This window comes from Urocitellus parryii, chromosome 7 (genome assembly GCF_045843805.1).
Source record: "Urocitellus parryii isolate mUroPar1 chromosome 7, mUroPar1.hap1, whole genome shotgun sequence".
Classification (NCBI taxonomy): Eukaryota; Metazoa; Chordata; class Mammalia; order Rodentia; family Sciuridae; genus Urocitellus; species Urocitellus parryii.
In genome coordinates, this window is record NC_135537.1 from 118,131,911 (window position 1) to 118,149,247 (window position 17,337).

The 17,337-nt window shown below is 48.8% G+C and overlaps 1 protein-coding gene across 5 annotated transcripts in view; it reads left to right on the forward strand.

The window, feature by feature from the left end:
• The window catches only part of Mprip (myosin phosphatase Rho interacting protein), a 134,083-nt gene that overhangs the window by 33,708 nt on the left and 83,038 nt on the right, over window positions 1–17,337 (forward strand). For all 5 annotated transcript variants that reach the window (XM_026408721.2, XM_077801173.1, XM_077801175.1 and 2 more), the window contains exon 3: window positions 756–821. In XM_026408721.2, coding sequence (XP_026264506.2) covers window positions 756–821 — 66 coding nt within the window. The remainder of the gene's footprint in view (window positions 1–755; window positions 822–17,337) is intronic.

The following is a 17,337-nucleotide window of genomic DNA, read 5'->3' on the forward strand; positions in this document are numbered from 1 at the left end:
CATCAATCATGATTTATACCAAGAGCCTCAGTAGCAGACAAAACCCTTCTCCACACAGAAGGAAGGTGCCTCTCTCGTCCTTTCCATTCCAGCTCTTAGTGGCATTCCGCCACTGTGGGTACCCCTGGTGACCTGACCTTTGGTTAGAAAGTGAGAGGGGGGTCCCTTTGCAGTTGACCACCACCCTGGATGAGGGTTGTTGACACTGTCTTGCTCCTCTTCCCTTCTGATTTTTGTTAGTTCTTTCCATCACTGCCTGGAGCCCAGCTGTCTTTATTTTTGGTCTCCCAGTGGATCATGTGCTTTTCTAGCAGTTTCCTGGAGTTTTTCAGAAGTGGTAAATCAGTGCCTTCTCATCCTTTGGTTATTCCAGATTGTGTCTGATCATTCATGCAAAAAATATTGACACACATCAGGTGATAGATCTGTGCCAGCTGCTGTAAGGAATTAGAAGTGTAACTACACATGACTTGCTCCCATGAGCTCCCAGATTTTAAAAAGCTTCTTGTTAAATCCCAATATTACTTGTGTGGAGCCCCAAGTCATGCCTATGATTTGGGATTCCTCTCTGGGCCCCAGCTTGGCTAATGAATCACTGTGGTGATGTGTTGGGTCTCTTTTCCTGCTGTCTGTCCCAGAAATTGAAGCCATGGAACCAGTATTTCTTAGATTTGGGTTTGACAGACACAGGGACTGAGTCAGCTGAGACCTGGGGCCAGGACTCCCCTGACGACAGACTCTGTGCTCCATTGCAGAAATGGCAGCGGCGGTTCTTCATCCTCTATGAGCATGGCCTCCTGCGCTACGCCTTGGATGAGATGGTGAGTGTCCTCCTGCTTGCCTACTCCCTAGCTTCTGTTGGGGCTTCTTTCTGGCACTGGGATTGAAGCCAGGGGTGCTTAACCACCAAGCCACATCCCCAGCCCTTTTCATGTTTTATTTTGAGACAGGGTCTCACTAAGTTGCTTCGGGCCTTGCTAGGTTGCTGAGGTTGACTTTGAACTCGTGATCCTTCTGCCTCAGCCTCTCTGAGCCCTTGGGATCACAGGCATAAGCCACCATGCTCAGATGTTTGGGCTATTTTGAAGGACTTGTGGCATCCATTGGAGATGGCTATGAAAACCTAGAACCCTGGGTTTGAGATGTCTTCTTCAATGGTTGAGGGTGGGAGGAAGTAGTAAGACGGGAAGTCACTCCTGTTCAAGGCTAATAGGAGTTTGGACTTGGCATTGAGGAAATTGAGGGCAAAGTCCTGAATCTCAGCAAGGACTTTCACAAGTTGTGGACCTGTAGGAGTGGGCAGGGGACAGATGGGTTCATGTGCTGTCATCCAAGGGCTGCCTCTAAGTTTCTGACTTTTAGTTTTGCTTATCCCATTCAATCTTGGGTAGATGTTTTTAGCTAATGTTAGAAGCCTCGTGGTCCTGAGTGACTGTCCTACACTGGACGAACATTTGATGTTCTTGCTCCAGAGACCAAACACCCAGCCCAACCAAGTGGAATGTTCTGGCTTTTGTTTTTCCACTCATGTCAGCCCCTGCCTTTTTCTCTAAAGGAGATTTCTCTTCCATGTTTAAAGTATGACTACACCTATAAAGGGTTAAAGAGGGACGTTTTGACCACCTTTCCCAGTTGCTTTTGAATGGGTGAGTATGATGAGTGTGTGCGTGTCTACACTTGCATTTGGGCAATCTCTGAAAATTGGGATCATGCTAGAAAATCTAGTTATGCTATGTCAAATAGGTTGGCCCACCTGTCCCATGCAGAGGTCATTTCTTTGCTGCAGTGATGAGAGATCTGCAGTGTGAATAGAGGTGACTGTGTTTTAAGGACCTTCCAGAGCACTGGGACACTGGGATTTTGGGGTGGTCATTAGAGCTAACGTGTGCAAATGCCAGAAGTGGGTTGGTGGTACTTTCTCACCTTTTATTCCTGAGACCGTGAATAGGCATGTCATCCATACCTGTTATCCCATTACGTATCTGTATTGACTGTACCTCAGTGGTTGCTTCGTTGGTTCTGGGAAGCAGAAAGTTTTGCCCAGACCATCTGTAGTCCAGAGTAGTTTGAAGTGAGCAGATTAGAGGTGAATACTTCTAGACGGAGGCAAGATAGGTGCTGCTAGGGGCAGGAACAAGAAGGTGATGCTCTTGGTCACTGCTGTCCTTGAGGCAGGAGGCAGGCCTGCAGGACAGACTCTGCCCTTAGCGTCCTCTTGGCCTGATCTTTATGTGGGCAAGCAGATATTAGGTGGAGGCTGGGCTCCCACAAGCGTTGAGGTTTGCCTTGTCCTTCCTGTTCCTGGCTGGCCCATTCGGAAGTCCTGCAGCTGTCTACCATTCTAGAGCGAACCTCAAGAGCTCACTGGATTGCGTTTAAGCTGGGCTTGGGCCATAAACCAGCCTGAAACAGAACTCCCTGGACCTTTCTTGGTGACTGATTATTGTGATAGGAAATCTTTCTTTGGGTCCAACTAAAGTCCAGCACAATCCACTGTTCCCTTTGGCTCTGTTGCACAAGTACAAAGAAAGTGGTTACAGGCTGCCTCTGAATCGACACTAACGCCAAGCACATGCTGTATCCCAGAGCTTTTCAATAATTGAGACCATCGAGCCAGGAGTGCTGACACCTCATGGCCCGCACTGGTCTCCCAGCAACCTGGATGCAGGCTGAGTAGTATTTCATTTGGTGTTGGGGCCAAGGTGGCCCAGTGCCAGGGGTGTGAGGAAACAAAGAAGCCCCAGGAGACTTGGAAGAGAGGGCATTGGGGGATGACCAGAGCTGAAAGGTTTTTGTATATGGGCAGATGATCTTGGAGCAAATGATTGACGGGTAGCTAGTTAAAATTGTTCTATACACATACACAGTGCCTCTTGGGATAAAGTGGCATTATTTCTACGAGTGAAAAAGAACTTTGGCACTTATGTCAAAATGCCTTTAAGATTTTAAGATTTTTTCCCTGTTTCATCAGGAAGTTGCAAGGAGGCCATGGGGTAGAGGCCAAGTAGGAGGAGACAGGGTGGAGTTGAGGAGAGGTGGGTAGAGGCCAGGCAGGAGGAGACAGTGGGGTAGAAGCCAGGTGGAAAAGGTGATCCTGGCGGAAGCTAGCTAGAAAGAGGCGATTGGGGTGGAAGCCAGACAGGAAGAAGCAGTCCTGGTGGAGGTCAGGCAGAAAGAAACATGGGGGCAACTCGTGTAGGAGCTCGAGAGGCCTCTTGCATGCCTGGTGGCTACAACAGGTTTGTCCTTCATGGTCACTCCCTGGAACAAGCAGTCCAGAGTCCAGGAGCCTTCCCTTGGCAGAGTCCACCTCGGCCTGGCCAGCAGAGTTCTGAGGGAGAAGAAGCGTGTCTTTGCAGGCAGGCCCATGTGGGCAGAACTCCAGGTGAGCTGGAAAGTTCTCTGTGAGTGCCTAGAAGAGCAGTGGTCCTCAGAGCTGCATGGCAACGTCCAGAGTCATCTTTGATTGTCACAATTGGAGCAGGAATGCTGCTGGCGCCTATGGGATGGAGGCCTTGGATGCTACTACATCCTTGTGATGCACAGAACAGACCAAAGAAGGATTGACCCAAAATGTCAACAGCACCCAAGCTGAGAAACTCTTCGAGTGATTTAGTCAGTGGTTTCCTTAAATTTGAGCTTATTTTTAAAAATTAAAATGCAAATATAATTTGCTGTCAGCTCCATTCTTTAATAGCACAAGACTTACCTGTCAGATTTTTCTCAAGTGAGAAGTAATGGGATGGGATTGGCTTGCTGCTCACCGTTGGGAAGTGGCAGTCTCAGAGTAGGGATGGGCCTGCTCCTGGTCTGGAGGGTTTATGTTGGGCTCCCTCCACACCAGCCACCGATGGCTAGCAGGACTGCCTGTGTGTATTTCTTAGCCAGGAAGTCACGTACATGGTGCTTCCTGTAACGTGCCAGATCACCCCATGTCTATAAAGTGGCCCCACCTGTTTGTCTCCAAAAACAGCAGCTCTGAGCAGCATGTGGCCATGTTGGGTCCTGCTGGTCCTGCTAGGCTCAGCTCTAGCTCTTGCTGGTGGCCACCCACTAAGTGATCTACTGCACTATATGTAATGGATCTATAGCATTTTACAGCTGCTTTGTTCCCTTAACACTTAGTCACAGTCTGTTATAAATTAGTATTTGATTTTTATATAATATTACTGTTTGTTTTAACTTTTTCTTGAAATTTTTTAATCTTTTTTTTTAGTCATAGTTGGACTCAATACCTTTATTTTATTTATTTATTTTTATGTGGTGCTGAGGATCGAACCCAGGGCCTTGCAGGTGCTAGGCAAGAGCTCTAACCCTGAGCCACAACTCTAGTCCCCTACTCTTTTGTTTTAATTTGTTTAAATGTTATCTTACTAACTGGACTGTGACATTTTACCCCTTGTTGGGTCCCTGATAATTTTTGGTGTCTCCTGCATTGTCTGGCATGGGGCTTGGGTAGACCAGACCTAGTAGATATTTGTGGAGTTGGGCTCACCAACTTTGTGATGCATTGCTACAGAATTTCAGCTCCTGACTTAGAAAGCAGGTAGGGGCTGTCGGGAAAAGGGAGAAAGTGGGACAAAGGGTGGTTCTTGGAGCAAGATAGGGATGTGGTGACTCTTACAGGTCACTTCTTATGAAGGAGGAACGTCTTCCAGAGAGCTCTGAGGAGTGGTAGGAGAAAGGTCATATCAGCTTGCAGGGTTGGGTCCGGGAGAGGCAGGCTGTGGTGTGCAGGAGAGGGCAGCAGTCCCACTCTGGTTCTGCTTTGGGAATCCTTTTCTGCTTGGAGACCTCTGCTGAGGTGGGGGGGCCTGTGGGCATGTCTAGCTCCAGGGGCTGACCACTGCCTTTCTGGGCAGCTCCAAAGATGGGACTCCCTTTTGGAAATCTCTTCCTTTTTTGGGAAATCACTTTTTTGATAACACCCACGTGCCCTGTAGCTGATGGGTGTGGAGGAAAGGCAGATTTCCCAAAAAAGGAAAGGAAACTTCCCAAATGCAGCGAGGTAAGGTGGGCTCAGGGCAGCCTCCCAGACAAGTAGCAGCCTGGGAAGTCTGGCTGGGCCTCCAGCTTTTCAGGTTCTAGCCACTGGAACTGCTTCTCTCCTCCACTTGTTTTCTTCTTGAGAAGTCTGTGCATAACTCTACCAGGTTCTGCCGCTGTTCCTGGGTATCTTGGGGACTGGTGTAAAGCTAAGGAGCTGGTGTGATCAGCCCAGAGGCTTCAGGACTCCATGGTAGGCCTGTTCCCTTCCTGGAATTGAGGCAAAAAGATGAGCTAATGTTTTGTCCTTAAAAAAATCGTGATAAATTACAACATAAAATTTAACTATCTTAATCATGTTTAAGTGTGTAATTGGGTGGCATTCAGTACACTCACACTGTTGTGTAGCCGTCCCCACCGTCTCACTCAAGAGCTCTTTCATCTTCTTAAACTGAGATTGTTGCCATTAAACACGGACGACTCATCCCACCCCTGCCATGGCAACCCACCCCCATCTTTCTTTCACTGGGAATGAACCCAGGGGTGCTGTACCACTGAGCCCCAGCCCCCAACCCTTTTTATTTTGAGACAGGATCTCGTTAAATTGCTGGAACTGACCTCAACCTTAATGTCCCTCCTACCTCAACCTCCCAAGTTGTAGCAGTTGTGCTTCTCTGTGCCTGGCGTGCACTGCTGTGCCTGGCTTACTGTTGTACTTTCTGTCTCTGAATTTGATTCTTCTAGGAGCATTATACAGATTGAGTATCCCTTATCAGAAATGCTCCAGACAAGAATTGTTTTGGATTTCAGTTTTTTCCAGATACTCGAATATTTGCCTGTACATATTGAGTTATCTTAGAATAGGTAGAAGTCTACTTAGGTAGAAGTCTAAATGTGGAATTCATATATGTTTCACATGCACCTTAAACACAGACTGAAGGTCTTTTTTTTTAAAATTTATCTTTTAGTTGTAAGTTGGACACGATACCTTTATTTTCTTTACATGTGGTGCTGAGGATCAAATCCAGGGCCCTGCACGTGCTAGGCAAACGCTCTACCGCCACAACCCAGCCCCTGAAGATAATTTTATACAATATCTCTAGCATGCTTGCATTTGCATTTTGATTGTGTCTTGCTTGCCACATAAGATCAGATGTGGAATTTCCACTTTTTTTTTTTTTTTGGTACCAGGGATTGAACTCAGGGACACACAACCACTGAGCTATATCCCCAGTCCTATTTTTTATTTTATTTAGAGACTGAGTTGGTTAGCACCTTGCTTTTGCTGAGGCTGGTTTTGAACTCACGATCTTCCTGCTTTAGGATCCCCAAATGCTGGGATTACAGGTGTGCACCACTGCGCCTGGAAGAACTTTCCACTTTTGATACTATTTCAGGGCTTAGAAAGCTTCAGAGTTTGGAGCATTTTGATTTCAGATTTTCAGATTAGGGATGCTCACCCTGTGTGACTCATAAATATTTCACTTAGCGCAGTGTCCCCAAAGCCCATCTCTGCTGTAGCCTATCAAGATTTCCTTTATTTTTTATCTGTAGTAGGTCTACTACGTTTGAATCTCATCTGCCTCTGCCCCTTGGCCTCTCCACGTGGAGGCCATGGGGTGTGGTGCTGAGGTGGAAGCTTCTCTCTTTAGCCTTGAGAAGCCCTGATAGAGTCAGGCTGGACAAGAGTTGCAGGACATTGTTGGGACCGTGCCGAGGACATCAGCTCAGCCCACTTTCCTAGACATTGTAGGAAAACACTTTCCTTTCTGAGGAATGTGTTTTCTCGGGGATAGCCTTGGGTTTGTCAATCCCATTGGATGCAAAGGTGCAGCCAGAGAAGTTAAATTGGAGACACCTGTGTACCTGTGTTCCTGAGGCTGGCTTGAACTCGAGATCCTCCTGCCTGCACCAATGGGGCTGGCCCTCAAGAGCCTCAGTGGATCTGTGCTGACAGGCAAGACTCTGGCTGCTTTAAAGTTTGCTACTTGTAAGAGAGTCCAGGGAATTCCTCTGATCTTAGGGCCTTTTCCTGCCTCGTTCTGGATGCATTTTTGCTACTGCTATTGTATAAAAGCCTGAGCAGTGCACAGGGACCCAGGCTGCCTAGAAGAGGGTGTCACCACTTGGCCCTGCTGTCTTCAGGAACTGGCATTTGAGTTTGTCACTCCATGCTTTGCAGTTGATCTCTATAGCCTGATTCCTCCCAAAGCCATCCTTGCCCTCCATTAGGATGTCTTCAGTACAGCCCTGAGCCTGTGTTCGACTCAGTGTAGGCTTCAGGGAACGTTCTTATTTGGGAGCACGGCTCTGAGCTCTGACTTCGTTGCCTCCAGCTTAGAGCTTTTCTAGGTAGACTGCCTGAGCAGGCAGATAGGCTGCCCTTCCCCTGACATTGGGGCCCATCTGCTGTGTCTGGTTCCTTGGGATCCACAGCAAAGACCAGTGGGGGAAGGACACACAGCTGTGAGGAGGCCCCTCTCCTGAACTCGGGCCTGTAGGGACTCACAGAGACGGGTGAAGATTAAACCCTGTAGCAGAAGCATGGTGCAGATGTGTGAAAGGCAGTAGGTGGTTGGCGGGGCAGAGAAGTCTTCCGGGAGGAAAGAGGTGGTGTTTGGTTCCCTTCCTGCTCATAGTTTTGTCAGGAGCAGTATGCCTGGCTTGGCCCCCGAGGGCATCCTTGTGCACATTCTCTAACGTGGTCCTCACTGGTCGATGGATATTATGTTCATTTCACTGAGACCAAGACCCAGGGGGCCTTACACTAGTCTCTTCCATCCTCGAGGAGTGTTTTAAGACCCCAGTGGATGCCTGGAACTGCAGGTAGTACTGAACCCTGCACCTACCATGTGCTTTCACCCCTGTGATGATATTAACTTCATAAATCAGGGATAGGAAGAGATTAACAATACGTGGGAAAAGCTGTAGTAAGATTTCTATGAATGTTGCCCACATCATCTCAGCAGCCATCTTGGTGATCAGATCCCCTGTCACAGTATTGCAGGGCTTGTGCTCAAGTGACCCTTGTTCTACTTAATAGTGGCCCCAAAGCTGAAGAGTAGTGATGTGGGCAACTCAGATATGCCACAGAGAAGCCATAAAATGATGCTCGTATATGAAAAGGTGAAAGTTCAAGACTTAAGGGAAAAGGTCAGATCTTGAAGTTGCTAAGATCTGTAGTGACAACGGATCTTGTTATCTGTAAAATCATGAAGAAATGTGGGCCAGTTTTACTCCCAGTTGACCACGAAAAGCCAACCTGCAAACAAGGGGTACAGATGAACCCATGTGGGATTGGAAACTCTTACTGTTATCTCAAGATGTGAGGTCAGAGGTGCAACTGAAGTCCATCTGCTGACAAGTGCCACATTTTCCCCAAAACTCTGTGATGTGTGCCATGTCACCTGTTAGAATGGAGTATATAGCTGCAGGAACATTCTCCACATGTCTCTGTGAGACATTGCTCAGTATGACATTGTCTTCCGGAACCTGGGGCCTGAGCTTTGAGCTGCTCCCCTTCCCTGCCTCTTAACTTGAGCTGGGAGCTTGGGGGAGAAACTTTGGGACACAGCTTGAGAGACTATCTGTGGGACAGTGACAGAGTTCTGTGCCCCAGTAGCTCTTTCTCCTCGTTGACAGCTGTGCATACTGGCTCAGGTGGCATTTCCCACATAGGGAGCAACTAGAGGGCAGAATCTGCATGGTCGATCGTGGGATGTGGACAGAGAACAGAGCAGACTCCTGGGGACAACAGCCAGGGGGCTTCTAGCTGTGCATGGCCTGACCCAGTCCTTCTGTGCAGCGGTGGAGGGAAGTGTGACTGAGACTGTCCCTGAGGCTGACCCACAGGTATGGGGAGTAGCCAGGACCCCAGGCAACAGCCTGTGAGCTGCCCTGCAGGGAGTGGAGGCCGGGGAAGAGAAGCAGAGGACTCTCCATACAGGAGCCTGTACAGGGGCATTTGGAATTGGGAGGTTGTGCGCTGCTGTGGTCGGGATGCATGTCCCCCAGAGGTTCACGTGTAAGGAGCTAGTTTCCCGAGTGGCACTGTGGGAGGTGCTGTGGATCTCTAAGAGGTGGGGCCTTAGTGGGATGTCTGTAGGTCGTTGAGGACGAGCCCTCCAAAGGTATTGTGGGGGCCCAGTCTCTCTCAGTGTCTCTGTCTGCTTTCTGCTTGGAGATATGACCACTTGCTATGGTGTGTGTTCCCACCACAGTGTACTGCCCTCACCAAAGGCCCACAGTGATGGGGCTTCCCAGTCTTACTCTTGAATCTCCAGAACCATGAGCCAAAACAAACCTCTCTTGACTTCATAAATGGCCCACGTAAGGCGTTTTGTTACAGTGGCACAGAACTAATACATGTGCCTCCACTGTGGGACTTCTGTGTGCACAGCCCCAGCCTCACAGAGGGAGGAGGTTAGAGAGAGTGCAACAGTGTTTCAGAGGGGCAGAGAGGGGCAGGTGAAAAGGCACAAGCCAGCTGTGTAGACAGAGGAAGGTTCTGTGGGTCACCCTGAATCATTGGGAGACCAAGAGAGACACAGGTCATCTAGGTCAGACCAAGTCCCTTCTCCCTGTGTCCCTTGTTCCCAGGATACCTGTCAGAACACAGAGAGCACCTTGTTTCTCTATTTCCATGTGGAAATACAGGAGAATCAACACGTCGAGAGCAGAACTTGCATAGAAGGCGTTGGTGATAGCACACCAGTGTGTGGTAGGTGACTGGCATGGGTCTGCCTGCCATCCTCTTTAACGCTGATGCTGGAGCTTCTGTGTAAACATTTCAGTTAGCCTCCCCTAAAGATCTGCCTTCAAGTTTAAGACCCACTGAGGGGACTGGGGACCTTGGCACTCTGTGGATGCCTTTCTGTCTCAGGGTCTTTCCAGTGTCCTTACCTTCCTTCACAGTTCCATAAGTGGTGAGTCAAGGGCAGCAAGCGGTACTTAGCTGCCCACCTACGACAGTGCCATAATTAGATCCCAGACACTCTCCCCTGCCTTCCTCAGTGTACCTGCCACTGTCCAGTAGGGAGATTTCTGGGTACTGGCAGCTGTGCATCTCATTGTGCACTGAGGTAGGTGCCTTCTATCCTGCCCGTGCCACAGGCACAGCTCTTAGTGATGGGGAGGAAGTCATGGGTGGTGGGGTGGATAAGGCTTTCTGCAGGGCAGTGAGGAGAAGATGGGCGTGATGAGCTCCCTGGTCATCGTCACACAGCTTCAGTGGACTTGTCCAAGGCAGTTGCTGTGCCCTGTTGGCTGTAGGCTGTGACGATGTGCTGGGCGTCTCTCTGCGGAGAGGAGTGTGAGGTAAGGGGATGGCTCCCAGTAATTGGGTAGGAAACCAATTAGCAGCAGGGAAAGAACTATCAAAAAAGACATTTTACGGGCATTCACAACCGAAAAGAGTTGAAGGAGCAAAGCCAAGTGGCTAATGCCAGCATATCCATGAACGAGCTTGCCATACTTGCACACACAGGCCTGGGCAGCCAAGAGCCAGCTGCCGCACCCTCCAGGATGAACCCTGTACCCTCAGCTTTTTGGGACCCCTTGCATTGGGCCTTGCCATGGATCCCAGTTGGCTTGCCCTTTGCCCGGGACTTTCCTGGGAAACAGGTAGTGCTGTCAGTCAGAAAACCAATGAGCCAGTCCATGGAAGGGATTAGATGTGGCAGCTTAATATGTTAGTGTCTTAATCCTCCTGCTCTCCCCACTACTCAGAACCCTGTCTCAGAAGAACTTTCTGTTTGGCTAGGAGATGAGCATCCTTTGGATGGCGGAAAGCTCACTGAACGCCAGGCAGTGGTGATGCTGCATGGTCTCAGAGACAGATAATGAACTACTTGCGGGGATTGGAAGGAAGGGGGTGTCCTCTCATTGTGCTGTGTGCTCACCTGTGCTGAAGTGAACTGAGTGAATTGCAAGGTGGTTTCCTTCTTGGGAAGGTGCTGATCCTACACACAGCATGGTAGGTGTTTTCATTTCCTGTGGTCATTGTAACAAGTTGACATAAACTTAATGGCTTAAAACAATGTTTACTTACTCTCACAATCCTGGAGGTCCAGAGTTCAAGTCAAGCCATAGGTAGAGCTGGTTCCCACTGAGGCTCTGCAGGAGAGTTGGCTTTTTGCAGACTCCAGGGACCATTGTTTGTATTCCTCAGGTCCTCACCCCTTCCTCGCTTCCCTGTGATCTCTTGTTCCTGCCACACGATTCCTCCTCTGCTTTGTCAAATCTCCCTCTGTTCTCTAATGAGGACCCTTAGGATTGCATTTTTTAAGGCCCCCTGGATAAACCAGAATAACCTCTCTATTTGGAGATCCTTAATTTAATCATGTCTGCAAAGTCACTTTTGTCAACTAGAGAATATTCATAAATGCTGGAGATCAAGGCATGGATACTCTGGGAACCATTATTCAGCCAGCCACAGGGGGTATAACCAAAGGAACTGCTGCAGAAAAGAAGGACAGGTGAACTCTGCCTGAATAGCCTGCAGAGAGACGGTACTGGGCCAGGCTCAAAAGGCTGCAGTGGTGTTGTCTGGACCCAGCCAGGAGAGCAGCAGGAAAGGCCATTCTCTTCCCAGCAGACCTGCTACCTCTGTATGAGCAGAGGGTGTGACTTCTCCCTCTCTTCTTGGCTGGATTCTTATCTCGAGCCAGGGGACTCAGCCAGGTTCAGTAAGACTCCAGGATACCATTGCTAGGCATGAGCCCAGCACAGAAGGAAAGGGTGAAGAGGGGCCACAGAGATTGTCCTTGAAGGATGGTGCGTTCCTCACCTGGAGCCAGCATCTCTCTTCTGCTGGGGTGTCTGTGTTTGCAGAGTGAGAAGATATAAGGGAATGTCTGCATAGAAATGGTCCTGAGAGAGCCGGCCCTTTTGTAGTGGGGTGACAAAGAAGGCTTTGCCCAGCACTTAGCAAGTCAGCTTGTGAGGTGAGCCCCTTAGAGGGGAAGATGCCTCACTGCCCAGCATCCTGTTCATCAAGCTGGCCCTGGGGAGAGGCCAAGGAGGAAGGAAAGACCTCTTTTTCTTTAGGAGTCTTGTGGTGATTGGTCTTATGTTTACTTTTCAAATATAAGGTACAGACCAAGCCTGGGGCACTAAGGTGAAGGAAGACTGAAGTTTTCAAAACCACAGGGCCTTAAAGGACTGTAATCTACCTTCAGCTGGCTTCACAAAGCAGGCTTGCCCTATCAAGCAGAAGGGTCTTAGAGGTATGATTTCCTGCCTCTGTCCCTCCTTGATAACCTTGCTCCTGGGCTTCCATCTGCACCTCTGCCTAGATAGGTAGGTCATGGATAGGCTGCTTCGCAAAGTCGATTTGCAGCATGGATATGTTGCCTCTGGCCCCCTTAGCTATTTTAAGATGCAGTGGCTAGGGGGTCCTTGCAATTCCGGCATCTCAGCTGAAAAGAGGTAGTGCTAATGCTCACCAGTGGCATTGGCAGATGCTCTGGGCTGATCATTAGGTACTGACCACACTGGACTAACAATGCAGAAGTAAAAAGACATACCCTAGATGGGAATTGTAGCTCAGTGTTAGAGGACATGCCTAGCACACCAGTGCAAAGCCCTGGATTTTATCCCTAGCACTGGGGGTGGGCCAAGGGTAAAAGTAAAGAAAAGAAAGGAATCATGCACCAACCAGGGAGGCAGTTTCTGATACAATCCCCTGGGGAGGTCAGGGCTTTACCCAAGGTCCAGTTATTTTCCAGGCAAAGCTGGTATTCTTGCCTGGAGCTATGGGTCTTGGAGCCATGGGCCTGGTAGGTGGAGCTACTCTGGCCCACACATTCCAGACCCTCATCTGGTTAAAGTTTGAAGAGTGCTGCTGTGTCAGAATAAGCCAGATCAGAAGCACTCACTATCACTATGGGGTGGTGGATATCTGTTGGGAGTACTAAGTGCCCATAACAAGCTGGATGACACAGAGAAGCCCTGGGCAGCAAAGGGCCAGGCTGCCTCTTAACCTCATGCCTGGGTGTGGCAGATGCCTGGCCTTAATTCCCAGTGGCTTCTCACCTGGGCTGCTCTGGCTGTAGCTGGAACGACCAAGAGAATGATAGATGCATGTGGTGTTGGGAAGGAGGGTTGTTGGAGCCATCCTCTAGAGGATGTCACCCTCACCTGTGACAGGTGAGGAAATAGACCTGGCAGGGAGAGGGGGTCTCTGTGCAGTCCCCTGCCAGGGGGTTCCATTGACTGATTCTGCCACAGACAGTAGCTCTCCCGGCAGAGTCCTTAAGGAACCTCTGGGGGCTGCTGAGGGACTCACCCCACCAGCAGGTCCTTGGGTGTTCAGTAGGCAGAGTGATCGCAGGCAGGTGGGACATGTTTTTAGGGACACACAGCTGGCTGTTCCAGATCATGGCTAGATAGTGGGTCCTTGTCCAGGGCTCTTTCCCTGGGTTATACATTCCAGCCCCATCCAACTTCAGAAGTTGGGGCAGCTGAGGCTCTCATCCCAGGATCAGCCAAGGTGCAAGATGGGAGGAAGGGAGAAGCTGTGGTGGGAGGTGTGGGCCTAGGGTAGGAGAGCGGCAGCACCGTGCCTTGTGAGAATGCCTGGAGTTTCTGAGCTTTGGAGCCTCCTTTCCAAGATGGAGCACAGAGCACAATTCATTCTCCCAACAGAGAAGGTTAGGAAAGCAGCTAGCCCAGGTGGGGTTCTGTGTAAATGCTGGCAATTGTTGGAAATGGAACTTCGCTGTGGTAGCCTTGATGGGTAGGGGCCACTGAGCTGAGCATCCTATCAGAACCCTTAGCAAGAAACAACCCACATGCTTTCCAGGCCCTGCTGGGCTCTGTTTCAATTGGCCATGTCCCTCCTCCCACAGAGGCAGGCAGTATGGCAGGTACTCAGCACAGTTTTCAGCCCAACTCATGTCATGTCGACTTCTCCACCTCATAGTGAATGCCTTTCACAGTTGTGTGGAGAGTTAAACGATCAGCACCTCAGCTTCAGCCAGAGAAGCAGCTGTGAGTCCGTATATGACATGCCCTGGTCACATTGGACTTATGCGGGGCACTGTGTTGTGTGCATCACTGGGGAGGTCACAGCGCATCCTCAGAGGTCATGTTGGAAAGGCAGGCATCCTTGCCAGAATGGGAGTGGGCAGTGGAATGGCAAGAATATGGTTGGTGGGAACTCTTGAACGTTTCCTCACTTGCTCACACCCATGTTCTGTGTCTCTCCTGGGGGTGTTGGGTCAGATGCTGTGCTAAGCAGGAAAATGGGAGTAAGTCTTTGCTCCTGAGGTCATGCAGCTATTTATCTTGTTTCTTCAGAGGCTCCTAGGGAAAGACGGACACTCACCGCTGTTGCCAGTGGATATTCAGTCTGTCTGCTCGCTTGTTCCCTTGCCCTGCTACGGTCAGCCCCATGGGGTGAGAGGAGCAAGGCCTGCCAGGCCAGTGGTGGGTTGTCCCTCACCTGCAGAAGGAACAGACCTGGGCTTGTGCACATCTGTTGGCTTGAGGCAGCCATCAGCCATCTAGGAGTCGCAGGTGTATGTGCTTAAAGTTCAACACCTGAGGTAGCCTGTGTGGGAGTTTGAAGGGATGGATAGAGGAGGTTGCGGTGTAGAATATACACCTTTTGGGTGGAATTACACACTTGAGCATTGTATAAACAGGTGGTGGTTTTGGCCATACTGGTTTCTTCCGTATGTCTCTTGGCCTTTTCCCATTTGGGAAAAAAGTATTTGCCTAGTTTTAGAACACATCCAGTTATTTGGCCTAAATATTCTGTTTTTTTCTCTCAAAGTCAGGTATTTGAATTATGTAATAGCCTTGAAGACTTGGAAGTGAGGGTTCCTGACTCCTTCAGGCAGCACCAGCTTTGCTGCAGTGAGTGCTCTGGGTGAGGGTTTGCTGAGGGGAACATCCCCAGTGAAGAGCGTAGTACATGGCCACACTTGCAGAGAAGTGCCTACCATGGGATCTGAGGGGCCTGGGCAACAGTCCCCCAACCTCAGGGAGGGATTTTAATTTCTCATTGGCTTGATGGTGGGGTAGCCATTTGGGTTTCTTTTTTTTGTTTTGGTGGGGGATAAAATGTTATATAACAAATACTTATTTTCCTCCCTATTGCATAGTACTTGGATCGTATGTTCTGGCAGAAAATGGGTCAGATGGTAATTTTAAAGGCATCATAGAACTTTGTTTAAAAAGTCTGATATGTAGCCACATATCTGTGACACAAAAAAATACCACCCTGTCCTGGACCTTCCTACACCTGAGACTGGCTCCCAGAGAAAGCAAGGGTATTCTAGTTCATTTTTCTACATTTGTAAGTAACATGTTTTTACTGCTACTTCTTGAGTTTCGAAAGATATCATCTATTGATTTTGTGCACCATAAAATAGGTTTCAGTTCTGTACCCTTGCTCCTATAGCAAGTGCGTATGTGTCCACACGTGTATGTATGGCACATGCATGGTCACCTCCTCTGTCACCTTCATCCTGCCAGGACGGTTACATTAAGTTGAATATTGGGGTTACATCAGTAGAGTCCACATTATTATGACAATGTAATAAGTGTACACATTCGAGCCATGTAGTAAACTAGGATTCTGTTTCCTTACCCAATATTTGGTTTCTCTTGCCTTAATAATCACCTTTCTGAACCTTCATTTGTTTGAATTTTCTATTTAGCTACTCCTAATTGAACCCTAAATTTTCCAGTGGAACTCTAGCACTCTTCTCAGTGTAGACAGCTGCCTGGGACGGCGGTTCCTTTTTGTCCAGATAGCAGCTTTCAGGGAGCCTCCTCACCCCCTGTTCCACTGCCGTCTGGCTCTTCTCCTACCTCCTGCGTAGCTCTTGACCTGGGCCTTGCTTCTCTTTCCTCACCATCAGCCAGGGACTTCTCCTCCTTCTCCCCGATTTCTTAGGGCCATCTTTTCTTTGTTTGGTTTACTTCTTCATTTGGGCGGCCTCCCAAGAAAGGGAGGAGGGAAGGGAGGTGGGAAGGGAGGTCGCTAAAGCTCTGCCTATCTGAGGATGCCTTTCCCACTACCCACGTTCTGGGTCGGTGGCTGTGCTGTCTGTAGGATATGATGTAGGAAATAATTTTCCCTTGGAATTCTGAAGGCATTGTTCTCTGTCTTTAACTTCTACTGGTACAGCTGAGAAGTTCTGGGCACAAAGATCTGATAGTTTGTAAATGAACTGAATTTTTGCTCTGAAAAGTCTTTTACCCTCGAGTTCTAAAATTACGTGAAGACATGCCTTGGTATGGATCTGGTTTTTGTCGTTGAGCTCAGAGCCTGTGTATCTTTCAGTAGGGAAAGCTCTGTCCTGGCCCAGCGTATTTGCGTGTGTAGTTTCCTCTGGTAATTTCCTTTGCTTTGTTTCCGCTGGTTTTTCACCTCTGGAGCTCCTATGATTTGGCTGCCAGTTCCTCTGGGCAGAGTCTCTAATGTTACTGTCCTTTCACAATGCTTTGGTCCTGAATTGCATCAATCCTGCATTAGAGTCCTTTTGCTGAGTCCCTGTTTTTTGGTTTTCACAGTTTTAACTGCTTCTGCTGTGTTCTGGGGGTTTTATTTGGGGGGGGGGGAGCAAGGTTTTTTTTGTTTTGTTTTGTTTTTTAAATGATGCTGGGGATCAAATCCAGGGCCTTGTGCATACTAGGCATGTATTCTGTCACTTAGCTAAACCCCAACCCCTGTTTTATCTTCTTTTAGCTCACTTTTTGTTCTTTATATGTACCCTTTTAGAACCTCTCATTTGTGCTTCCTAGTTGCAGCATTGTTCTCTAATCACTTCAGTTATTCTGAACTGTTGTATCTCTGGTCTGACATGCATTTTCCTGGTTTCCTTTCTGTTGGTTTTAGTCTTGGGTTCTCTCAAACGATTGAGACTGTGCATGTGTCTGGAGTGTGTAGGGGTGAGTTCATTAATAACCTTAGAAGGACAGCCAGGCAGGGGACTGGCTCCATTGAGAGGATCCTTGAATATCCCCTCCTTATCTCCATTCTTTGGAGAATTTCAGCCTTAGGAAGCCTTTCTCTTGGGTTGGTCAGTTTCCTGAAAAATGAATTTTCTCATCTCCAGCCTAGGGGACCCCCTAGGCAGCAGAACTTGGGGTGGGGCCTTCCCTGTCAGGATGCTGACTTTCTTGGAGTCTTCCTGCTGGTCGTCCACTCCTCCCAACCTCCAGCCCTTCATGCTGCCCCTGAATCAGATTTTTTTTTTTTTTTAGGGAGAAACCTTTGGTTGCTGCTGGTTGGTTCAAAATAGTGAATCTCTGAAACTGGGCCTCTGGCATTTGGCTATCCTTTGTACAGATGCTGATCAGTCTCTTGTGTCTTGGGGACAGACTTGTCCCCAGGTC